We start from the raw sequence: 27,348 nt of genomic DNA, 5'->3' as shown, positions 1-27,348 counted from the left end.
GATCCAAGGATAGAACTCCCATTGAGGGGAAGTCAGTGGAAGTTTTGCTAGGCTGGGTTTAGTACTTAGCCCATAAGATTTCACAGAATAAAGTACAGGCTATCAAGTGAATCAAATATTTGTTCAATTTTTACTTTCGATCAGAATTTAAAATAACTAGTAAAATCACTGTTACTTTTTCTGTGGTTCATGGAAGGCTGTATGTTGCTCTGTCATACACTGTGCAGCTCATTAAAATGGTTGGAATTGTTGAACAGGTTTGCAGAGGTTGTATATGGCAAAGTTCATCTCAACCTGCTTTCTCAGTCTCTGTTACAAACATTTTCAGGGACCACAGACTGCCTCATTCAGTATTCAGAACTCCTTCTTACTTCAGTGGAATCTGCAACTGCAGACTTGTATTTGTCAAAAACATCTGATCTTGATCTTGTCCAATGAAACAAATAGATCAGGTATATAACTGCACAGCTTCCCACTTTTACATTTACCAGTGTGCATTCTGCCCTTGGTAACGTAAGTAGTCATTTTCAGCACAATGGGTTTCTGGTAGTAGAACTGACTCCATGTACTGCTGATTTTCATTTCTTCAGATTTGTATATTCTAGTGAATTCTTAGTGGATTAGGACACTGTTGATCTTTTTCAAACAAATAAATCAAGGCGAGTGCAAATGATTGACAATTTTACTCTGATCATTCTTGTCTTTGCTTTTCAAAATAGTCAATAAAATACAAATTCCTCTGTGCCTGGAGAACACTGTGATGAAATGAATGCAAACGTGTATCTGAAGGTAAGGTCTGACTCTTTCTCAAAAAGACCACCACTAGTTACATGTGTTCCTGGCAAGTTTTTTCATGTATATCAGGTACATGCAAGATCTGAGCCCCTATTCCACTAAATTTAAAAGCATTGGTACAAATAGCACAATGAGAGTTTTGCTTCTGCTTTTTCGAACACAGCTTCATTTTACAGGGATCTATACTGCAACAGGCTTCACACTGCCAGACCCTCTCCCCACGTAGGACCCCACTGAATTTGATGGGCACATGGATCTACCCCTGTACAGCCAGTTGGAAAGTCAAGGCGTAATATTGAAATGTTATTGACTATTTTAGAAAAAAAGCATCTAATCTGAAAAAAGTGCACCTAAATTAAGCATGCAAAATGTGCAGTGGCCTGATTAGTTACCCATGTTGCAGGTGCAATTCCACATATTGCAGGCATACATTTTATCAACAAATGACCATTTGCTCTTTGGGCTCAAAGACTGAAATCTATTACATTTATTTTGTTTTCTTAGCTACAAACATAGAGCTTGATCCTCTCTGCCCCTGCCCCACATGTGGAGCTACCATTGGCCAAAATGGTTGTTCCAAAAAATGGAGAGCTTGTAGCATCAGTCCCTGAAACACAGACAAGGTCACATTTTCTTCCTCACCTAACCTTCCTGGTGCAGTATCCAAGGATAAGTCATGCTGTTAGCTTCATACCTAATAATAGCATATAAGATGAAATATGCATTCAACCCCTGTAAAGCATTAATCAATTTACATTATAAAATTCTCATCAAAACAGTCCTAGATTAGTAAATGAGGATTTTTTTTTTTTTCAGATCACTTAAACCAAAATATACTGAAGTTCATATTAAGTAAATTTCTTCTAAAGTGGATAAAGACATTGTGATGCAAATTAATTATAAAACAAATGGTAAATTTTCAAAAGAAATTTGTTTCTGAGATACAAAACTCCAGAAGTAGGTTGACAGAATTGAATATTCCTATATTCTTATAAATTAGAGCATCAGTGGATTCACTTTTCCTCTCCATAATTAGTTTTGTACAACTTAATAAAATCTACCCATGCCCAAATTTTGTTTAGGAACCTGTGACCTCACACTGCCTTGTTGTTTAGTATCAAAGCTTTCTTTTGCAGTATGTTACTAAAAATTAAGATTTCATACACAAAGAGCTAGGTATATCCATATAAATTCAGAAGTCTCAAAAGATAGGCCTTAGATTTTTCTGAGTGATATTTCAAGTTACAAAAATTCACAGGTAGCATCTGAAAATCAATATCAATACAAATATGCCTTTGGGATTTACTACTGATTTTAATAAAATAAAGTATAAAAATAGGGATGAACAGAGGTCAAAAGCTCCTCAAAAATGTAAAAAAAAAAGAAAAAAAGAAAAAAGAAACCCGGTAAATATACCACATTTTCTCCCAAGTTTTTAAATGTAAATTAAAAATATGGCATATAAATAAAAGCTATACTCTTTAGTTCAATTTTAGATGTTACATATGTGCATATACGTATTTATTATGCAAAGATGATGATAGCACCCAAGAATTCTGCAAGAAAATAGCAGACCCAGCAACAGTTCAATTATCATACTTGTGCAAATGGTCAGTACAGGACAGGTTAACACTAGCTGTTTCAAAACTGAATGAATTCAAGTTACAGGAGATCAAATTATAATCAGTAGTAAATCCACAAAAAATAATATTGATCTAATAATTTCCAGATGTCACCAAACCAACTTGTCAAGTGTGAACGTCTTCAGGAAAGGACATTTCTATGGAGACATTTCTAGACTTCTGACTTTGAACTGATACACAGTTTTGACTTTTAAAAATCAGATTTATCTGTAGAAGATTAATTTGTTTCCAATTACAGTTTCTCATTTCTTCTTCATCCATAAAATTAACTGCAGTGAACTTCCAGGAGTAATAAGCTGTCTTTTTTCAGGCTTGTATAAGAGGAGAAATAGTCACTTGTCCTGAAAGCTGGCTACAATTAAACATATTAAAGACAAATTAAAAGCTGTATATGTGACACATCAGGTGCTCTGTTGTGAACCTTTGTTACAGAAATACTATACTAGGGTATAAAGGATATCAGAATAGCCCGTCATTGGATCATCAAAATGCTTAAAAACTGATTTGATTATAACAAAAATTATTACATTAAATGGAAAAATACAATATTTACCTTTTCCAACTGGGCATTTTTTTTTGATTTGTACAAAAACTCCCCCACTGCCACAAAGACAGAAAGCACCAATCCAGCTGCCAGAACGATGAAAATGCCACCAATATTTTGAACTCCCAGAGCACTGGCCTCTTTACTCTCCTCTTCTGGACAACCATTGCCTCTCCACCACTTCTCCTTCATCATGTGGAGCTTGCCTTCCTCTTGCAGCTGAAGAATTGCTATAGTGATCTTGTCTCTGTATGGAGACCCTGCAAGAGAATAGAGGAAACGTGCAGTGCACCAAAGTATATTTTCAGGAGAGTAAAAATGTTTTAGTTTAGTCCTGAGAAGGATATAACACAAAAAATCCTTGTGATGATTCACAATTTTTTAGGCATGGTTTGGTGGGGGAAAGAGGATGTTTTTTAAAATCTTTTTCAGATCACAGAATATGAGCCAGTTTTCAAAGTTAGTGCATATAATTGAACCCACATTTTTATACATGATTAATTTATTCATGAAAATACCTAATTTGTGTACACAAATCCAGTAACTGCTTGTACACCTGGCTGGTTAAGTAGCTAATTAATCTTGTACACTTATAAATACGGGTTCTATGCATGTATATCAGTATCTGAGCATAGATGCAAATGCAATTACTACAATTCCTGTAGCTAAGTAACGTGATTTTGGAAATGAAAACGTTCTAAACATCACTCATTTGTATGGACTTCAGAAATCTTAAGCCCTGTACAACCAAGCAAATATAGGATTAGTTACAAGTTATTTAGTTTAACATATCTAAAACTATAGACTATTTGCTTCTAGACCCCATACAAGAACTGATACAAGAAACAGCATTTCAGTTGCTTACTTCTCATAGCTAGAACAGCAGCTTTCAAGGCCAAACCACCACAGTATGCAAAAGTTTAAAATCACAAATAATCGAACAACTATGACATTTACCAGGCACTTATCAACCTCACATCAAGAGGGCAGAGTAAGGTGGATACCAAGCAGTGAAGCAACAGGGAACAGAGTGAAGACTGTTTGGATATGTTAACTCTCCATTTCCGTATTTTTCAATTTTTATTTTACTCCGACATCTCCTATTTCCAACTCTTAATGATTTCTGGAAACTTAAGCATTGATCGTCAGTTGGTGTAAACAGTAGCTCTATGTAAATCAATGGAGTTTTGACAATTTAAGTCTAAGAGTTTGGGAAAGTTGTTTGTTTGTGTTTGTTTGTTTCCCTTAAGTTACTAATACACATTTACAACCTTAACTATACTTTAAGAAAGTTTTTTGTCCCTGCATGAAAACAGATGTGGCAAATAGCTATAATTACAAAAGATGTTACAAGAGTCTCAACCCTATCACAAATAAACAAATACTATAAATACAACAATATCCCCACAGAGTGAGTCCATTACAGATGTGCAGAACTTTGAGGTCTCAGAAATGTTGATTGCTACTTTGTGTCAAAAGAATCATGCTCATTGTCAGATTGTCAGATCAACTACATGATAGGGACATTCGAATACCTTCAAAAATGTTTCTTTATTCACTTTATTAACTAAAAGTTAATGGAAAACTACAGACTTAAGGACATGATGGGCAGAGGCATATCTTAATGACTTGACAGCAGCCCTCTCTATTTGTAGGGTAGATAGTAGGATGAAAAGTCCCACTGCTGTATGTATACATAGTCAATATTCCTTTGTGCTATGTATGTTGTACCCTTATCAATGTGCAGCTTATATTCCTTTATATGATTCTGGTGCATTGTATCCATTTCAAAGTTAAGCTCCCTATAGTTCGCTTTTGTTTATAGTCCCTAGATTTGAACTCACACCCCAGGGGAAAGAGGGAGCTAAGTTGGCTGCATGCCATCCTTGTACCCTCCCAAAGTAGGATGCTCCAGTGGCTGTAGCCCTGGGGGCCTAAGTTACAGCACCCTCCCATGGTTATTCTGTGGACTACAGTACTGCCTAGAATCTCTGCAGCTTTGTGCCCTGCAACCCCAACTCTGGAACACCCTTCCTCCTCCCATTTCCACCCCACTCCCTGCAATAGTGTTGGCAAGAGTATCCAGCCCTTTTACCTGGCACAAAGAGGACAGGGTGGGGCTGAGGATCTTACTCTAGCATGTGGGGCAGAATATTCTCTTATATTTGGTCTTCAGGTATCAAATCTGCTTCCCCTATTGGCCTGACACATTCTGAGTTTGTTGTCCTTCAGAGCCCAGCATAAAGTTGCTTTTTCTTCTCCAGGCTGTGACCAAATGGGAACAATTTTTTTTTAGGAGGGTGGGGAAGAGAATATATTTTGCTGTAGGTAAGCTTCTTTACCTTTTTATGAGAGGTTGTTTTTATTCTTTGTACAGTGCCCAGAGACTTTCCAATGAGCACTTCACAAATTAAATTATTTAATAAATAATGTGAACAGAGAAGGCTTTTATTTTTGGAAATGCAGGGAATAAATCACGGACATCAGTCATAAGTGCCCTCTGTGTTGAGACTTCCTATCATGTTTAGGGATATAACAGAGCCACCTGTTTTATTATTAATTTTTTTCTGGATGTCCAAATAAAAGGCTTTAACTTAAATTGGATACCAATGTGAACCTAAGTAAAAGAAAAAGATTTTTAAATCAAAAGTTAGAACTCATCATGTGACAGGTGGTGTCGGTATGTATATGAGCCCACAAAGAGGACTCTCTCTTCATGAGCTCTCTCTCTCTAGAGTGCCCCTCATAATTATAGTAACTATTGGTTGCAGTTTTTATGGTGTCTTTTTTGGTTGATTAATAAACTCTAGGGCTTGTCTACACTGTGCATCAGTCCACACCAGAGAGGTGTAAATTTTAGTGTGCACCTGTGTGTTGTGCAATAACAAGTGCTGGCATCCATGTGTGAAAAGGGGCATTTGTGCACACACAAGAATATTTATTATTCACTATTTGTCATTTAAAATATTTCAGGTTTCTGTTGGGAGAAGCTGGATTGCAAGACCCAGCAGCAAAAAGTCCACCCAGAAGGAATTGCAATGGCAGAAAATATCACAATCCCAGATACGGTGGGCTCTGGAGATGGACAAGTAGCTTAGAAAGAGGTCAGGACTGACCTGGTAGAAGATATGGAAAATGCAGCCAGCGATTACACTCTGTAAACACTCTAAACATTCTAATGAGTTAATCCCTGCATGTGGAATTCTGGCACTATGGGTGTAATTTTCGTGGCCCTCAAAAGAAATAGAGAATGAAATCAAGTCCCAGGAGTTTTGAACTTCCATCTGTACTGTAGGAAGCAAGCATGCTTTTTAAATCATTAACATTATTCAACAGAATTCATCTTGAAGGGTGTGAAATCCCATGCATTTTCTGAAACTTTGAAGCTCTAGGACTGTGCCTAAAAATGCAACAGTAATATAAAGAATAAGAAAAGGAGTACTTGTGGCACCTTAGAGACTAACCAATTTATTTGAGCATGAGCTTTCGTGAGCTACAGCTCACTTCATCAGATGTTTACCGTGGAAACTGCAGCAGACTTTATATACACACAGAAATCATGAAACAATACCTCCTCCCACCCCACTGTCCTGCTGGTAATAGCTTATCTAAAGTGATCAACAGGTGGGCCATTTCCAGCACAAATCCAGGTTTTCTCACCCTCCACCCCCCCCCACAAATTTACTCTCCTGTTGGTGCTAGCCCATCCAAAGTGACAACTCTTTACATAATCAAGTCGGGCTATTTCCTGCATAGATCAAGGTTTTCTCACATCCCCCCCACCCCCATACACACACAAACTCACTCTCCTGCTGGTAATAGCTCATCTAAACTGACCATTCTCCAGGTTTAAATCCAAGTTAAACCAGAACATCTGGGGGGGGGGGTAGGAAAAAACAAGAGGAAACAGGCTACCTTGCATAATGACTTAGCCACTCCCAGTCTCTATTTAAGCCTAAATTAATAGTATCCAATTTGCAAATGAATTCCAATTCAGCAGTTTCTCGCTGGAGTCTGGATTTGAAGTTTTTTTGTTTTAAGATAGCGACCTTCATGTCTGTGATTGCGTGACCAGAGAGATTGAAGTGTTCTCCGACTGGTTTATGAATGTTATAATTCTTGACATCTGATTTGTGTCCATTTATTCTTTTACGTAGAGACTGTCCAGTTTGACCAATGTACATGGCAGAGGGGCATTGCTGGCACATGATGGCATAGATCACATTGGTGGATGTGCAGGTGAACGAGCCTCTGATAGTGTGGCTGATGTTATTAATAAGAAGAAGAAGAAGAGAGTGAAAACTAAGAGTCAAATTCTTCCAGATTCCCAGGCATGACAGAAAGTGCATCTTTCATTCTGTAGTGAAAAAGGAGTGTGAACTGCAAACACCAACCATCAATGGAAAGAGAAATAGTGGGGAAAAAACATCTTAGGATAGGCATACATAGCTGTGCAGAATAAAAGAGTATGTCTATATGAAATGTGAGGGTAGAGCCTTCTATAAAAATATCCTATCATGGAAGAATGGGAGAAGAAACAAAGTTCCAATGAACACAGGCATAGGGGTAGATTTTTAAGCAGAAAGCCACAACTGTATTAACGTTTAACTTTTGAGGGTGGGCTAAATTCTCCCCCTACTCTCCTGATAATCAGGTATTTATTTTGGTTCAGTACGGTGTTAAACTGCCTCCAGGCCAAATAATCAGTATTCATTGCATGCCCTCTTCAGCCTGCCACCTAGAATTCAGACCATTGCTGAATCCTCTCCCCTGCTCCCTGTGAGAGGGAGCGAGGGCACACATAAAAGGTATCTCAGTCTGAGAAGACTTAGGGCATGTCTACACAGCAACTAAACACCCTTGGCTGGGTTGTGCCAGCTGACGCGGGTCTTGGGGCTTGGGATGTGGGGTTGTTTCATTGCTGTGTACATGTCTGGGCTCAGGCTGGAACTGGGCTCTAGGACCCTGCAAGGTTGGAGGGTCCCAGAGCTTGGGCTGCAGCCTGAGCCCAAATGCGTACATTGCAATTAAACAGCCCCGCAGTCCAAGCCTTGCAAGCCCGAGTCAGCTGGCACAGGAAAGTGCAGAGGGGAGGATGCAGGTGCCCCCTCCTTCTTCCAGGCTAATTGGGGTTAACAGGTATCTACAAGGTCTTGTGTTTACAGCTGGAGTTGGCCCCCTAGAGCCTCTCACCTGCACTGACCACAAGCTGCAACAAAATTACAAACTTCACTTGTAAAATTACAACTTTAAAATCCTGTCCTTTATCCTTATGAATCCCAAAGTGAGCCACCATGATGAAAAAACCCACCAGACACCTTGTCAGTCTTGGGGAAACATTTCTTCTGCATTCTCAAAACTAGAGATTGGTCAAATCCACAACATCTTGGGAACACATTTCAAACTCGTTCTCTCTCCATTATAGGGCAGGTAAGGCAGGGCAGCCGCAACAGTACCACTATGTCTGCTGCATGCTCTGAGGATTTCACATACAGGAAGTGTGGGTTCAACAGACAACCAGTTTTTGCTTCCCTCCACCACAGCCTAATGTCAGCAGAGAGAAGCAGAGACATTCTCCTCTACTCCTGCTCTGATCCCTGCATGTTCTAGGCAGGGAAGGTGGGAGAAGGCCCCAGAGCATCAAAATCTGACCCTCTCTTCTCCCTTTTCTCAGGATCCTGGGGTTGTCTTTTCCCTGCCAGTCCAACCATACACCTCCATTCTAAGATATGGGTGAGGTGGTATATGTAAACATGCTTGTAAAGTGTGTGTTGTTTCCCCCTCTAGTGGCTATCCCACAGAATGGATAGTAACCTACTGCAGCTGCCAATTTATGGAGGTACTCTTATTTCAAATGCAGAGTCTGTGTTTGGGTGCTAAAGCTCCTGGTTCAAGTCCTGATGACCTGTGGTAGGTTTCATTAAATACACTGTAAGTTACTACGGGTTCCTAGGTCATATAACTTTCCCTCATTTGTTACGATGACTGTGAGATGCTGACCCAGTAGACAATGAAGTCTAAGATCAAATCCCTTGGAAATAGACTTCAAGACGTGATAGCACTTTAGATCACAAGACAGGCTAATGGCTTCTCAATAACCAGCCAGATCAGTGAAATTGCATTATAAAAAGGCTTATGCACAAAAATTTTTACTTGCTGCAACATGAGTGCATAAAAATGTAGTTTCATAAACCTGTATACACTCAAGATTTTACACACTGTAGTGAGATTTTAGTGCTACACTCAAAAAGTTTTATGGGGATTAGTTTTCTACCCTGAAGTCTCAGTGCATAAATATTTAGGTGAATAAGTATGCGCTTAAGTAAGACTTATGCACACATAATCTTTATGTGTTGAGATGAGACCTACGTGCTGAAATCCTGCTAAGCTGGCTGGTCTTGGAGATGGTGGCAAGCAGATGATAATTCAGTGAAACCTGCTCACTATTTACGCCATTCTAAGATACATTAATTCAAGATATCCTTAAGAAGGAGTTGGAGTGCATTTTCATACCCTACATTTGGCTCTACATACATACATTTGGCACTAAATAAATAAAATGAATGGCAGCACTCCACCAAATCCTTCATTAAGCAAGTTCTAATCCAGTAGCTTGATTATATTCTAATCATTCAATGGAAGTACTATATATATGCGAAGTTCCAACAACACATTCAGTATTAATGATCCTTGCACAAATGTTGGAAATTTGAAACTTGTCCTGGATGTGATATAGTCCCATTGAGGACTATTATCTTTGATTGGCTAGAGAAAAAAAGAGAAAAAACACTTTTGAACAAGCCAAGTGGACATTTTCTAAGATTTTTTTTAAAGCAGACCTTAATTGGTGCTCCTCCCCTTTATGACACCACTCCACATTCTACCCTCTTGGCCTGAGCAATGGGGGTTTAAGGATTCCCTTCCTATATATAAATGCAATATAACTTTTAGTCCTGTGGTAGACAGTCATTGCTATAAGGTAAATGGTCAAAATTTAGACCATAGGTGAGTGAAGTTCATGGATTCCTAATGTTGGTGTAGTTAGGAGTTAGAGTGGCTCACTCCTGCTGATGCTGAATCATAGAATATCAGGGTTGGAATGGACCTCAGGAGGTCATCTAGTCCAACCCCCTGCTCAAAGCAGGACCAATCCCCAACTAAATCATCCCAGCCAGAGCTTTATCAGCCCTGACCTTAAAAACTTCTAAGGAAGGAGATTCCACCACCTCCCTAGGTAACCCATTCCAGTGCTTCACCACCCTCCTAGTGAAAAAGTTTTTCCTAATATCCAACCTAAACCTCCCCCACTGCAACTTGAGACAATTATTCCTCATTCTATCATCTGCTACCACTGAGAACAGTTTAGATCCATCCTCTTTGGAACCCCCTTTCAGGTAGTTGAAAGCAGCTATCAAATCCCCCCTCATTCTTCTCTTCCGCAGACTAAACAATCCCAGTTCCCTCAGCCTCTCCTCATAAATCATGTGTTCCAGTCCCCTAATCATTTTTGTTGCCCTACGCTGGATGTTTTCCAAGTTTTTCACATCCTTATTCTGATGGAGGCTTAAACATGGTTAGGATCCAAGAATGCAAGAGAATTGGCTGCTTTCATATCAGTAAGCATAAGCAATTCATTGGGTGCTATTTAAGGATTAGGATTAGAGGATGTATGATGGACCTTGTGGTTATAGCACTAGATTAAGATTCAGGAGTTGGCTTCTATAATGAGCTTTTGCTACAGACTTTCCTTGTATCTTGGACAAGTCACTTAATCTCTCTCCTCCTGAGTTTTTCCACCAGTAAAATGGGGATTTATTAATGTTTGCCCACCTCACAGCAGAGTTGTGAGGATAAATTAATGAATATTTGTGAGATGCTCAGATACTACAGCAATGAGCACCACAGAGAAACTAATAAATAACAAGGTGTCCAAGATCACTGCCTTGTCTGTGGTGAGGGGCATATAACCAGGGATTCTCTCCAGGAGAAAGTTTACAAGGACTAGCTGCCCTTCAGCATCAGTTGATAGCAGTTGCTATATTAATAAATTTGCAGCCAATAAAGCCTTTTAGCCATGTCAATAACAATGCACCATTGAGGTCTTAAGAGGAGGAATATAATAATCATGTAAATACATTTATTAATACAATGTATACCTGTTGCTCCTCTTCCCTCTACATGCTGTCTGTCTGCTTACTTATCTGCCTTTAGACTTTGAGCTCCTCAAGGCAGGGATCATGCTTCCTTCTTTGTTTGGAAAGCTTAGCATGCTGTGGACACTATCAGGAATAAATAATACATAATAATAAGGCTGCAGACTCACAGTTAAAGTCACATGGAGTCAAGGGGAAAATGAAACTGCCACCTGCAATTTTAATTTGGCTGTTTTGCACATACTGATCTGGTCAGTGTGTAGCTTTATGTATTATTATTTCTGTCAAAAGATGCACCATGATAAAATAGTTAGGCTATCCAATGTGTGACCCATAACATTCCTGATAAACCCTTAACCCTTCGGAGTTCCCTGATTCCGTGTGATTGTAACTCTTAATGTAGTGTTAAGTTTGCAGACTTTTCTGCATTACCATATTTTTAATATTAGACATACATAATCATTAAATATTCTATAAATCATAATTATTATAAAACAAAATACCCAATAGATGTTTACAACAATTTAAACTATCTCACATTTAATTAAGGTAGCAAGGGGATTTGAAACAAGATCAAGGAGGGAAGCCCAAAGGGCACATTTACAATGCCTCTCTTACATTTATAAGCCATTATTGATATAAAGCCTGGAAAAGACAGAACTAGTAGGAAACAGAAAACTCTTTTAACTTGTGTATTCTGGGAGCTCATGCAAATTCTTCTATTTTCTGACAACCTTTACTCTTTTTTCAGTTTTTATCCTCACCCACCCTTCTCTCCACCTTCATAGCAGTTCCATAGATACAACTGATTTATAAAACAAGAAAGAAAATATAGCAGAGAGATTTCTTTCTTGCTTTTAAAGTACTGGGAACTATTTGGGTGTGCATGCAACATACCTGGGATAAAAATTAGTTTAATCTCTAGGCTAAATCCTGCAACTGCCATTGATGAAAACATCCTACATCACACCAGTGTTTGTATTCTTGGAGGACTGGGAAGGGATATCTTAGGTTGTATTAAATTTATAACTAATTCAACCATCCCAAAATATCATATAACGTTACCTGCTGTCTCCGTCTTTGGAGAGAGGGTGAAAAGAATATGCAGGCTGGTTGTTTAGCTGTAGGGAAATTAAGTAAGACCTGATGCTGGATGGCTTTACAGGTTATGTCGTTCTGTGACTTCCTCAAACTGAGTCCTTTTTTTTTTTAATATGAGGACAATAGGAGCACTGTAGTTACCATGCATTTTTATTATTACAGACACCCGAGTGATATAACTTCATCATTGTGTTTGTCAATTTATTTTCATTTTCACAACTGCCTGTTACAGGCTACTGCTTTAAAAGTTCAGCTCCACTCTAATGACTGGATTCAGAGTAACAGCCATGGTAGTCTGTATCCGTAAAAAGAAAAGGAGTACTTGTGGCACCTTAGAGACGAACAAATTTATTAGAGCATAAGCTTTCATGAGCTACAGCTCACTTCATCGGATGAATACATGTGTCTCCAGTCTCTTCGGGGGCATGGGTTCGAATCCCACCACTGCCACCAGTTGTCCCAGTGGGGGCAGGCAGGGAGCTCACTGCTTTCCTCACTACATCAGAGCCAGCGTGAGTCCCCTCTCCGGTGTGCAGGGGGGAAGGAACATCACTGTATGCATCCGATGAAGTGAGCTGTAGCTCACGAAAGCTTATGTTCTAATAAATTTGTTAGTCTATAAGGTGCCACAAGTACTCCTTTTCTTTTTACTCTAATGACTGCAAGACAACTAAGGTGGGGCAGAGTTTGTCTGGGCTTACCCAGGAAGGGCAGCTCTGCTTTGTGCTGGGCGGGGGAGGGAGAGGAAGGTCAGAAACTGCTCTAAAAACGGTGCTCAGTGGTCAGCTTTGCAGCAATGACTCCCCTCCCCCCGCCCCAGGAATGTGCATAAAGGTTGAAACCTGGGTGGGGCAAGTCTCTTTGTTCCATGCAGAGAGGAAGCCAGCACCCACCCTCCCTCCCCTAGTGGAGGCGAATGGCAGGCTGGGTTAGGACCTGCTGTGGGCATTACACTAGTCCCCCCTTTTAAAGGAAGGAAGGAATTTTTCCCGCACCACCAGAATTGGCTTCAGTGGAATGTGATTTTTTCACCTTCCTCACAGTGGGTGTGAGGGAGGACCTTTTCTGGTGGGAAGAAAAGGTGGTAGGCCATATGTCACAACTTATTTCGTAAGGCTGGGTGGATGTTCAGTGCAGGTATCTCATAGGGAAGGCAGCCAGTGACCAGATATATGGCCTGCTAAAGAACTTAAAAGGAGGTACTGGATAAAGAAACAGAATGGGGGAGGGGGTTGGGGTCCATTCAAAAGCATCTGGTGGTCTGGATTTGGCCCACAGTCCACCTATTGAGTACCATCGGTTAGACTATTTCCCACCTTAACTAGTAACCCATGCCTAGTATCCTTTTAAGATATCGAAAATACAACAGTTTCTCTGATAATAACCAAGGTCCTCAGGAAAAAAAAAAGCAGGGAGAATGAGAAAAATTAGGGCCAGAGCAAGAAAAGGAAGCCAGACCTGAGAAACCAGCCCTCTGTTTTTTTTTTTTTCAGGAACCACACAGATTAGAGGTGAAATTCTGGCCTCAATGAAAGTCAATGGGAATTTTGCAACTGATTTCACTAAGGTCAGGATTTCATCCTAGGTTACTTATTAAGTGGCATTTGGGTATAACTGAATAGCAGATATTTTAAATCTGGCTAGACTCTACTTAAGTAACAAATATGCAAACAGACAAAAGTAATAACAGTGCTTCAGAGTGACTGGAATTCCTATCAAGTCCACATGACATTGCAGAAAAGAATAAGAGAATTCCACTGCTTAATATCCTTTTTAGTAGTTCCCCAATTTTATCATATATATAATTCCCTAATAAAGGGCCCTGCCTCCTGGAAGATCTGGATGCAGCTTCTAGACCCTGAATTTGATTTACCAGGCTAGCAAAGGATTGGAAAAACCCATACAAGGACTGAGCTTCTTGACCACCAGGCTAGACTGCATTAATTCACTATATCTATTCATGAGCATATATACTGTGAAAATAAAAGGCCACAGTTAGTCAAGAATGGAACAGCCCATCTGCTCAGCAACACCAGCCACCAAAAGCACATCATCCCAGTATTCCACTCACTGAATAGACTCTCTATAGAATACAAGTACAAATTCAAAGTCTGAATCCTAGTTATCATGTACTTCCATGGAACTAGTCCAAGACACCTTAGAGAGTGCCCCTCTCTCTGTGGTCATGACATTCCATAGGACCCAGAAAACTGTCAAATTCAATGGTGAATCTCATGAAAGGAAGAGATGGGAGTTTTTGGCAATAGGGCTAAGACTTTGGAACTAATAAACAGAGGAGAGCAGAAAGATGAGCTTTCAGAATGTAAAAATGTAAAACTCGCTTCTTTGACTTTGTGTTTGCACAGCTCCAACAAAAATCAGCACCAAAGAATCAATAAGGTGGAAAAGGAGAAAGAGGTGAAGGCAAGAAATAAGTGGGAGGAAGAAGAATTAGTAAGAAAGCAGAAGAGAACAGGAGAAGAAAAAAGAAATACATTAATGAAGAAACAACCACACGTTCTTAATGGAGACCACTAACCATTTTTAGCAGTGAACTCTTTTGCAAGGTGTTCAGGTGATATAACGAGCATGATAGTTAGTCTATTGCAAGTCCTCTGGATCATTAATAATCAGTGTTAATGAGCTCAATCATTATTCAAAAAATGTTATTAACTATTTCAGGACTACGAGTTTCTTATTATGCAACACAACTAATATTTTTATATAGAAAGTAACTTTTTAGTGATAGAAAAATAGATCTGCAGCTTTAAAGCATTCATCTTTGAGACTTACTGCTTGTAAATAAAAGTGGCTGTGATAACATATTATATGACAATGTGATACACATATGGTCCTAGGTACCATTAGGTCAGCATTTGCAATTTTAATGATGACTGTGCTCCAATTCTTGCTCTTCAGTGAATTCCCAATGGAAACCTAGCTTTTCTTAGGCAGTCTGCTAACAATAGGAACTAGGATTTTTCTAGTTTATTTTTTGTGTGGTTTTACTAGGTAGAAAGCCCAATCTCTGACAAGCCTTTCACAAACATATTTCTTTTGCTCATTCATACTATAAAGATTTTTTCCTCATCAAATGTTTTAACTACAGTTTCACAGACTTCAACATTTAAATCCCTGTGAAAGCTGTTGAAATTCTGGAATGAGCTTTAATTCATGGTTTGACCTGCATAAGGATAAATAATATGAATCAATTTTTGTGCATTATGTTCAGCTGGTACAGACAAATTTATTAATCTGTTTTAGTTACACTGAATAACCGAAGCCTGGCAGTTTTATGCACGTATAAGTAACGAATATTACAGTATAGCTAATATGAAGGATTACAGATAAAGGACCAGGAAACAAAAGGAAAGTCTTCACTTTTTGGTATACTGCTACCTATTTACTCTTATAAAGACTGATCACTGACATAAACAAACCAGAAAGTGATGCATCCACTTGCTTGATTAATTTATACTTCTCTTTTTCAAAGATTGCAATATGCTTAAATTGTGGAATTTACATAATCTAGGACTTAAAATGAGCTAAAATAGAAGAGTCCCAAAAGTAATTCATAAAGAGGAACTCTAGATTTTGACTATTTAAAACGCAATTGTGTGTGTTTTTATCTTTTGGAAACATACACTATGAATTTTTCAAACTATACAAGTGGGATTCTAGTTGCAATTCAGCTAGTTTATTCTCTTTATTTTAGATTCTTTTTAAAGGAATAATCAAAAATACATTTGAGATTTTACAACATTAGTATCCCTATTCTACTGAGAAAAAGAGATCTATTTTCAGAAATAGAAAAATCATAGTTCTTTCTGCTGGACTTTAAAAGATCTAAAATCATGCACTCATATGTTCCCCTAAGAATAGGTATGAAGCTGGAAGCATGGGAATGACTATGCTGACATCTGTGTTAGCTCTCTGTTTTCTAATGAATAGTGTGAGCTCCTGTGTATGTTTTCAGAAGGCTAAGCACACTGTGAAAAGGGAATGGAAATAAAAGGAAAACAGAAGAGTTTCCCTTGCTAGAAATTGGGAATATGTAACAAAAAGAGAGGCTGCCACTTTCCAAATTCCTTATTTTGACAAGGTCCCTTACTTCTCTAAAAAACAGAAATTAACAAGACAACTGTGGGTTTTGTGTCTTGCTACTCTCCTGCCACCATGAGAGCTGATCCTTCCCCATTTCTCTGAGTGTAATATATAACAAACAGATACAAAGGATAAAGGTAGGGTTTTAATAGTTGCAGTTAGGAGGAGGGAAGCAGTGCCACAGAAACATTTTTAAGTAGAAAGGTTTCTCTGCAGATAATCGCCCATGGTAAATTAACATGAAGTCCTCCAGTACTAGCACATTTTAAATACTTTCTAATGGAAAACACTGTTTTTCTTCAGGGTTTTTGTCCATAATATTTTTAATTGATTGTATATCATACACTACTCGCAATTCTGTTAGCTCATTAGAAGTCAAAACACATGCCCCACTCACAAACTACACTGCAAATCTTGTTCAAAGAAGCATCCACACATACAAGCAAATTTTAAAATAACATTACCAAAAAGCTTGTTGAAATGGCTTATTCTTTTCTACCTGCCAGAGTAGAATTTTTCCAGTAAATTTGAGAAAAGTGAACAGGGAGTAGAGAAGAGAGGAATGATCAGAAATAATGTGAACTACCTTGAATATTTTTTTAACTAGTTCTTCTTAGCTTTGAAATGGCTTGTCCTTGAAATTCCATGTGTTTTACTCTAAGGATTCTCCAAGTTTCTCATACTGAACCACATCTATATAGAAGAGAGGCTGTTTTACAAACCAGTTTCAGTCCCATTCTCCATAACCTACCTTCCTGCCCTCAACCTAACAGCCACCCTGGGGCAACTACACCATTTCCTTATGTGAGAAAATAGTTCATGTCTCATTACTTGTGTTTTTAATGCAGTTTAGTACCACTAGGCTAATCAGCTATGTGAGGGCTCCCTGCAAGTACTTCACAGGAGCCATCTTCTTAAATCTGTTTGGTTTAGTGAGAATTGGTGCCTAGTTTTGGAGAGTGTTAGTTAAGACATCTAAGACCAGACTGAGACTGTGCTCCCATAGATCCGAGCTTGGGCACTTCCTTTCTTCCTTCCCACTTGCTCAAAAGGGGAAACAATCTGTACCAACTCTTTATTTTGAAGAGAATTTTCCCATTGCACCAGTTCAACTATCAGCCTGTAGGGGGCAGAGGGAAAGCTGCCAGGTGTGCAGACCTCAGTTTTGCCCCTGCACCTGAGCTGAGATGCAAGGTGACCATGCAAGGGGCATGGAGTCTTATTCTCCCTAGGGGTATATCTACGCTGCAGCTGGGAGTCTGCCTCCAGCCCAGGTAGACAGATGTGACCTAGTTCTTCTCAAGCTAGAATGCTAAAAATAGCAGTGTGAATATTGCTACACAGGTGGTAGCACAGGCAAGCCACCCAAATACAAGCTTGCCTGACACCCTGGGTCCAAGCTTGGGTGGCTAGCCCATGCATCAATGTCTACACCACTATTTATAGGCTCACTCCCAGCTCCAGTGTTGACATACCTTTAGTCTCCTACACAGTTGTGCTAGGGCCTGGAATGATCTGGCCCTAAAGTATCAAGTTTATAAATACTATTCTGACCCTGATGGCCATAGTGAGGAGAGAAAGGGGAGAGCAACAAATAGGGAACCACACTGGTTTGTGTGCATGTCTGTGCATGCACACACGTGTATGCGAGTAGGAGTGGTCTGGAGAGTGGAAGAGAGGAGTGCCTATCAAGCAAATTAAAGATGCTCAAACCAATCCATTTAACCGGATTCTTTATTTAAAAAGCTCTTCTCCCCCCATGTATAGCTACCTGCCAAAAGCTGGGGTGCAGGCACCTCATCAGCTGATCGAGACGATGAAAATGCCATTAGTGTTCCTAACATGGAATAATACTTTAAATATTGTTTTTAAACCTCAATACAATTCCCAGGCAAACAATGTTGTATGTTTACAGCCTTATTTCCATCTTAACAGTGATGGAAGTGAAGCACAAAAAACCCTTTCAGGGAATCTCATAGTTATTTACAAACAAAACAAAATAAAACTAAAACAGCAGAATGTACAAAAATGCTAAATTAAGGGCACCCAAACAACCTTATCTCTAACCCTCCATCACTGTCCTCGGAACCACCAAAACACACGAGACAATCCTATAATCTAATACCTTAATTGTAGTAATGTTTATTAACACACTGATTGAACTGAATAGTAGCATTTAAAATGAAGTGTGGCTTTACTATATATTGTGTGACAAAGTTCCTCCTCTACCTTGGTAGGCCTTGTGCTTATTGGCGGATTTGCTTGCCTTGGAGATTCACGGTAGCCCTCAGTTTGGCTGTTTTCATGAACCCACAGTTCAGATCAACTTCTCCTGTGTCTGATCAGGAGTTGGAAGGTTTCGGGGGAACCCGGGCCTGCCCTCTACTCCGGTTTCCAGCCCAGGGCCCTGTGGAATGTAGCTGTCTAGAGTGCCTCCTAGAACAGCTGTGCGACTGCTACAACTCCCTGGGCTACTTCCCCATGGCCTCCTCCCAACACCTTCTTTATCCTCACCATAGGACCTTCCTCCTGTTGTCTGATAATGCTTGTACTCCTCAGTCCTCCGGCAGTACACCTTCTCAATTTCAACTCCTAGTGCATCTTGCTCCCAGCTCCTCACACGCGCACCACAAAGTGAAGTGAGCTCCTTTTTAAACCCAGGTGTCCTGATTAGCCTGCCTTAATTGATTCTAGCAGCTTCTTGATTGGCTGCAGGAGTTCTAATCAACCTGTCTGCCTTAATTCTTTCCAGAAAGTTCCTGATTGTTCTGGATCCTTCCCTGTTACCTTACCCAGGGAAAAGGGACCTACTTAACCTGGGGCTAATATATCTGCCTTCTATCACACTCCTATAGTCATCTGGCCCGACCCTGTCACAATTGCTATAAATAACTTGCTTTATTTTTAAGACCATATGCAGTCCCAATTCTCTATCACACTTTGTCCACTTAGAACTCTTCAGGGAAAGAACTGCCTCGCACTATGTTTATGTTGAGTGCCTAGGGCAATGAGACCTGATCTCAGTTGAGCCTTCCAGACATTACTGTAGAACAAATTATTAACAACAACAAAAAGTAATAGCTCTCTTGATGGGAAAGTAACTACATTCAGAACAATCACTCTGAATATTTACCCCAAAAAGTACATGGTTTTCAATTGTTCAAGTGTTGCAATATTTGGGGCTACAATCCTGTTGAGGCCAGACACAATGTAGATAGGTTAAACCTCAGGAATGCAAGATGATAGGGGAAATCATACTTATACATATCACTGGTGCAAAATCAAGCCACATACTCCAATGTTTCCCCAGTCTACAGACACACTATGCAAATAACGTGAAATTAAGATCACTGCGATAGCAGAAAGTCCATTTCAAAACCTCTCTCTCTTATATGGTGGGTGTGACAACAATGCAAGCTGGAATGCAATGACAACAATGCAAGCATGGTGGGTATATGGGCAGAGTTAGGTTGGTTAAGGTGATCTAATTGGGGCATTTTCTAACTTCCTAATGTTTAATGGTATTTTCTTCTTTTTATTTCCTTTTTCTATTTGTTCTTTGTTCCATAACTTGGAATTTCCTGGTTAATTTTTCAAAAAAAAAATACAATTGTCTTCTCTTCTCAAGTAATTTATATGAATAACTGTTACTCTAGCTAAAAGTTGTCCAGTGGGAACAGACAGTTCATAAAAGTAGCATATAATGATACCAGGATGCTTTTGTGAAATGTCTGCATTAAAGAAATGGTAAAAAATCAGTTTAAGAAATACAGTATTGTAAAACTTAAAGTTTAACAGAAGGACTTGTTCAAGTCAACCCCAAGAGGAAAAGGATAAGTAATTTTAAATTAGGTGAGCTATACAGTATATTACTGGATATAACATGGTAGTTAAATGTTATACATTTGTTCATTACACTATTTGTTTAAAAACTATTTGAAACCAGGCACCTCTTACTGAGGTAAAGAAGAATGGTATTGTATTGCATTTATTAATGGCTTACAAGATAAATATAAAAAAATCATGAAGTCATATTCCTAACAGAGGTATGAAATACGAGATAATAAATTATTGCCTGAAACCCTTTTTCTGTAGTGAAGGCTTTAATTTAAGGGAGTGGAGTGTGAAATACCACTTTCTAGATCCTGTGTCTGATGAAATTATGGGAATACCACTGTCTTCAAAATGTGCTTACTCTAAACAACATTTTAATTATGTGCTCTACAGTTGACTGAAATTCAAAAAACAAAAAGCCCTCCACATGGGTCTGATTCATCAAAAAGAAGGCTTTAAGTGAAAAATGTTCACTAGAATTTCATTGGGCAGCAGGAGAGAAAACTAAACAAATAAACAAACCAGTGGGGGGTAGGGGCATAGCACACGTGCAAGTGACCTGAATGCCAATACATTAGTCTGGACCAATAAATTTATGTGGAAGCCGCATATGCCTTGGGCAAGTAAAGGAGCAACCTCCCGTTAAGAAAAATAACAAATGAAATATACATTTTTCTGTAAGGGGAAGAAAATGAAATGAAATGTTAACAAATGTAGCAGTATCCCTTTAGAACTGAATGTGAAAAGGAACACAGTGAAAAATGCCATTCCTGAACCAACAGAATGTGAAAGCCTGAGGGTCTTATTCTAACCTATTGAACTTCTATGCGTATGTTGATTTCTGGAGCTTATGGCCAATGCAACTCTGCTAGAAGACTATGTATTTTATTCATATTCTTTTCATTTGACATGGGCACTATATTTTTTAGGTCATGACACTATGAATTCCACTGCTAATTTTATGTTATGCATGTATATGTACATATGCATACACACTTTTATGTATTTATACAAAACAGAGGGCCTGATTCACTTCCATGTTACTGCAGTTTTATCCTAGTGTTGCTCCATTGAAATCAAGTTTACGATTAAGTTATGCCTACTATATCTATGTGATTTGCCAATTTGTTACTCCAGTTTTACAGTGAGGAGTCAGGTCCACAGAGAGGCCATAGTTGCTAGCATTTAACTTTTTTCCCTTCTTGTAATAACTCTTCAAATAATTTGGGAGTCACCAGACAGTTGCATATCTCAGGAGGCAGTTGCATCTGAGCTCAGAAGCTACTAAAGATAGACATTTTTAAATCAGCAAGTCCAGATAACTTGCATCTTAGAGGCTTTAAAGAGCTGGCCAAGGGACTTGCTGGACCTTTAATGTTGATTTTCAATAAGTCTTGGAGCACTGGGGAAGTTCCAGAAGACTGGAAGAAAACTAATGTTATGCCAATATCTAAAAAGGGTCAAAGGGTAAATGGGATGACATGAGTAATTATAGGCTTGTCAGTCTGACATCAAGCCCAGGCAAGACAATGGAGGGACAGATATGGAACTCAATTACAAAAGAATTAAAGGAGGTTAATATAATTAATGACTATCAACATGGATTTATGGAAAATAGATATAGTCAAACTAACATGATATCTTTTTGTTGGATGAGATTAAAAGTTTGACTGATGAAGGTAATAGTGTTGATGTAACATACTTGGATTTCTGTAAAGCATTTGACTTTGTTCCACATGACACTTCGATTAAAGAGCAAGACTGATATAAAATTAACATGGCACACAATAAATGGATTAAATGCTGGCTAACTGACAGCTCTCAAAATTGTCAGTGAGCGGGCATGTTTCTAGAGCAGACCCACAGGGATCTGTTCTTGGCTTTATGCTATTTAGCATTGTTATCAATGACGTGAAAGGAAAACATAAAATTATCACTGATAAAGTTTGCAGATGACTCAAAAAATTGGGGGAGTGGTAAATAATAAAGAGGACAGGTCATGAATACAGAACTAAACTGGGCACAAGCAAACAATATGCATTTTAATGTGACTAAATGTAAATATATACATCTAGGAACTAAGAATGTAGGCCAAACTTACAGGATGGGAACTTCTACCCTGGGAAGCAATGACTTCAAAAAAAAAAAAATTGAGGGTCGTTGTGGATAATCAGCTGAACCTGAGCTCTCAGTGCGATGTTGTGGTCAGAAGGCCTAATATGATCATTGGATGCATAAACAAGAATCTCAAGAAGGCGTTTTGGGGTTTTGGGGTATTGGCACTGGTCTGACTGCTGATGGAATACTGTGACCACAATTCAAGAAGGATGTTGATAACTTGGAGAGGGTTCAGAGAAGAGCCACAAGAACGCTTAAAGCATTAGAAAACCTCCCTCATAGTAACAGACTCAAAGAGTTCTATCTATTTAGCTTAACAAAGAGAAGATTAAGGGGTGACTTGATTACAACCTGTAAGTACTCACATGGGAAACAATTTTTTAATAATGGGCTCTTCAGTCTAGCAGAGAAAGGTCTAACACAATCCAATGGCTTGAATTTTGAAACTAATTGAGACTGGAAATAAGGTATAAATTGTTAATGAGAGTAATTAATCATTGGAACAATTTACCAAGACTGGTGGGAGATTCTCCATCACTGCCAATTTTTAAATCAAGACTGGATGTTTTTCTAAAAGATATGATCCAACAGTCCCATTGGAGCTATGACCAGCAGAGCACAATGTACAGTATCTCTGAGGCTGCTCCAATTTGGAAGAGGGGTTAAATTGGCTCCTTGACAGCCCCATGATCAGTGAATCCCTGAGGTAGTGTAAAGCTACTTTTTCATTCCTACCTCAGACTTGCTCTGATGCTTAATTCTGCCAAATAGAGGCTGAAGCTGCTGTTGGTTGTGTCCAAGCTGCCTCTTTCCCCTGCTCCCTCTTGCTCTATCTTCCTCCTAGCAGCTCCCAGTCTTTCTCTCCAGCTCTGCTGCACTGCGATGCACAGAACAGGCAGTTGGGAAACCAGCACTGAAAGTGGTGTAAGAGCAGCAGGGGAGAAAGAAGGGCTGCCCCTGAAAACCCAACAGCTGCATAAACAATGTGTCCTGGAGGAGGAACTCAAACATCAAAATCTTTTTTTTTTTTTCATTCCCAGCTTCTCTGGATAGACAGAGAGACTTGGAACAGAGAGGAGAACTTGTGACTATGACAGGTCAGATCAGGACTGAAAATGGGTAACAAGCTCCTTCCCTGCAAGTGATAAAGTTGTTCATCCTGATTAAAGATGGAAAAAACAGATCAAGATAAAATTAGAACTTCTACAAACTGTAGAAACCAAAATTCTACTCATGCTTTTAAAGAACTACTCAAATTCTATTCAAAGTAATTAATATAAAAATATAAAAAAATACTTTTCATTTGTAATCCTTCAATTCCTTATTCTAGATAGAAACAGGAAAAATACACCACAAAAAGCTGTATTTTTGATATTACCATACCAACTGGAAACAGGAAATGCCAAAAATCTCATATTCTTGTATAATGTCCAGTCTATTTTTGCAGACCCCCAAAAGTATAAGACATTACTGGTATGATCTGCACAAGTACTCAAGCTAAACTTCTGAGTCTTACATGGTTCACTTCACATTAACTCTGATGTTTATTATGGAATACAGCGAGGCTTGGCAGAATTTGATTTTTATTTTGTTATAATTTCTATGGATAATATGTTTATTTTTAGGTTTTAGAGTAACAGCCGTGTTAGTCTGTATTTGCAAAAAGAAAAGGAGTACTTGTGGCATCTTAGAAACTAACCAATTTATTTGAGCATAAGCTTTCGTGAGCTACAGCTCACTTCATCGGATGCATACTGTGGAAACTGCAGAAGACATTATATACACAGAGACCATGAAACAATACCTACTCCCACCCCACTCTCTTGGTAGCTATACCAGCAGGAGAGTGGGGTGGGAGTAGGTATTGTTTCATGGTCTCTGTGTATATAATGTCTTCTGCAGTTTCCACAGTATGCATCCGATGAAGTGAGCTGTAGCTCACGAAAGCTTATGCTCAAATAAATTGGTTAGTCTCTAAGATGTTTATTTTTAAACATTTTAATTTTGTATCAATTTAAATTTTCACACGTGTGCAAGATCATGGGTTTTAAGTACTTTTTTAATTTCAGTTTTCACAGTTGAAGGAAATGGGGGGGTTCCAACATTAATTATTTAATGAGAGTAGACACTGAGATTCAAAAAGTAAAGGCTTTATAACGATTAAAACACAAATTATCACCATCACATGTCAAAATATACAAAAGAAATATATTAATTAATATAAGAAATCCTTAAATCAAACTCTCAAATAGCATTTTTCTTCCTCTGCCTATCTGTAAATTTCAGCAGTTGCCAAACCATAAATAGGAGCTGACGCTGATTTAGGAAACCATGAAACTTGTTGTGATTGCCACTGAAGTTGTCAGGCAAGGGGAGCTTTGTATAGTGGGAGTGGGGATAAGAACTGAAGTCAGTGAGGCTTGAGCTTGCAGGGCCACCTTCTGTGCCTGCAGGGCAGCAACCTGGGCATGCACAGTCCATAGGGCCCCCAGGGCTTGTCTACACTACCTGCCGGATCGGTGAGCAGCGATCAATCCAGCGGGGACCGATTTATCACATCTAATATAGATGCAATAAATCAACCACTGAGCATTCTCCCGTTGACTCCAGTACTGCACCAGAATGAGAAGTGCAAGTGGAGTTGATGGGAGAGTGTCAGCTGTCGACTTACTGCAGTGAAGACACCATAACTGAAGTTGCGTATCTTAGCTCAACCCCGCACAGTAGTGTAGACAAGCTCCCACTATCTCCAGCAGAGAGATATTGACCTTTATAGGATCCTTACTCACTGTATGCTCTACTTCCCTTATTGTTTACAGGGTTTGGTTCTGCTCAGACTGTCAATGAATGGAGAAGGAGTTAGGTCTAGTGGTTAGAACAGGAGTCAGTAGCAAGGACAGGAACTGGAGTCAGAGGTCAGGAATTGGAGCCCAGGGTCAGAAGCAGGTTGGAATTTACAGAACTATGATTTCCACACAGGGTACAGTTGCAATCATATTCACTTATTGCAATCACTGAAACAATAATGCTATTAGTATGTCTGAGTAGTTCTATTAAAATTACAAAAAAAATCTCCATAGGTAAAGCTGCCTGGTAATATTAGCTAGTTTTTCTTTGCAAGACCTTCCAATAACTTTCTCTTCTTAACCTTCCTTATGCTAGTGATTCTTGACTTAAAGTATTGGTGTTTAAAGTAATGGTATTTAGGCACAGGCTTAGGTGCTTACTAAACTGAAATCTCAGCCCCCAGTCCTGCAATCAGGTCCTTATGTCCACTCAGTAGGACCCTGCTCAGGAACTGATTGCAGGATTATGAATTGCAATCACAGCTCCATAATTTAGATACAGAAAGTTTTAGTTCACTGTTTTTTTCTCCAGGGTTTATGTATAACATACTATTATGACTGTTTCCCCAACAATCTTAGCGAACTCGATACTTAAACTTTTCTATATAGCAGAACTACGAATGCCCACTATATTTACCTATGCAGTCACTGCACTACCACTACATAATTTATTCTATACCATAAATACAAAAAATACTGTATGAGATCAAGTTCTTGTCAAGGTAAGTATTTCCTTTAGTTGAATTTGCAGTCCCCATCTAGAGCACAGGCATTATACATGCAAACGTCGTGTCATTTTTTTAGGGTAACCAAGACATCATTTTCTAAATTAAACTAGATCCATAAATTGTGTTAATATAATATGGTATGTTTACTTTGTTGTGGGGAGAGGGAGAAAAAGTGCTTGTAGTTTATGGAGAGCAACAATATTGTATACTAGAGCTTTTTGTGCTATCACTGCAGCTAAGATTAATGAGCACAGAACAAATGGTTGACATATAACCTACCCATGGGAGTTCCAACGCCATAACCTTTTGAGTCTATCAGGCCTCCAATCTGTGTTAGGTTACAGTTCCGCTGTGTGACAAACTCAATAGTTGTGGATTCCATTAGAAAGGCATAATCAGAGGTGAGTACACGCTGGATGCCTTCTTCGTTACTTTTGACAAGCACCGACTGCCTCCTGCTACTCATAAAGGCCCACATCTTGTCATAAGTGGAGATTTTTGATTTCTGAAACATAAAATATTAAAATACAGTATTAACATGAATATGTTTATGACAAAGTAGGAAAAGCCCCAATTAACATAGCATTTCTAGGAATAACTGTATTCATTTAATACTTTAGATCTATATAGGGTACAGATTTCCAAAAGAGCTCTGCTCCCATTTAGACACCAACATGATTAGCCAAACCTTCAAAAACGCTGATCACATTGGGTGCTTGATTCTTTGAAAATCAAGGGTGACGTCCTGGCACCATTGAAGTTAATGGACAAAACTTTCATTGACTTCAATAGGGCCAAGATTTCACCCCTGACTGTAAGTCTCACAAACAATACTTTGGGTTGCTTGAAAGTCTGACACTTATTTTAATGCCTAAACAGTTGCGGAGCTCTTTTGAAAAACTGACTGACAGCATCTGACATCTTCAAGGATCTCAAAACACTTCATAAGTGACAGTATATGAATACAAGCCCACGGAAATTAAATCACTTATGGGATGGAGGGTGGCAACCTTCTGGTCCACAGTACACTGTAACAGCAATCTGAGGAGGGGAACTCCTAGCCAAAGATATCATTACAAACTTTATTGATAATACTGTTTTGTTATGTGTCAAAGAACTACGCCTAACATGCCCCTTATTTGTTGCTTCATTCACTGAGTATTCACAGGAAACTGTATAGTTCAGTGGAGATAGGACTGTGAGACAGCAGACCAGAGTTCTATACCCTGTTCTATGTGACCTTAGACAAGTCACTTTGCCACTTCTGTAAAATAAGACTGATAATATATACCGTACTTTGTTAAAGCACTTGAGATTTAGGGATGAAAATCACTATATATGTATTATACATATATATGATTCCTATTTTATTGCATTGTGTTACCCTCACCTTCATCCAAGAATGTCCCAGACCAAGATTATCATTAGGAGATGTGCTGTAATGCTAACGCCTAGCCACTAAGACAAGAGTAGAAATCTGAT

The 27,348-nt window shown here is 38.9% G+C and overlaps 1 protein-coding gene across 5 annotated transcripts in view; it reads right to left on the bottom strand.

Annotated features, from left to right (window-relative positions):
- Positions 1-27,348, bottom strand: part of GRIK2 (glutamate ionotropic receptor kainate type subunit 2) — a 612,718-nt gene that overhangs the window by 17,808 nt on the left and 567,562 nt on the right. For all 5 annotated transcript variants that reach the window (XM_073336875.2, XM_073336874.2, XM_073336872.2 and 2 more), the window contains 2 exons: positions 26,146-26,371; positions 2,992-3,242 (listed from right to left, as the gene is read on the bottom strand). In XM_073336875.2, the coding sequence (XP_073192976.1) occupies positions 2,992-3,242; positions 26,146-26,371 (477 nt within the window). The remainder of the gene's footprint in view (positions 1-2,991; positions 3,243-26,145; positions 26,372-27,348) is intronic.

The sequence above is a fragment of the Lepidochelys kempii genome, chromosome 3, assembly GCF_965140285.1.
Source record: "Lepidochelys kempii isolate rLepKem1 chromosome 3, rLepKem1.hap1, whole genome shotgun sequence".
In the NCBI taxonomy this organism is placed as follows: domain Eukaryota; kingdom Metazoa; phylum Chordata; order Testudines; family Cheloniidae; genus Lepidochelys; species Lepidochelys kempii.
This window is presented reverse-complemented; position numbering and strand designations above follow the sequence as displayed.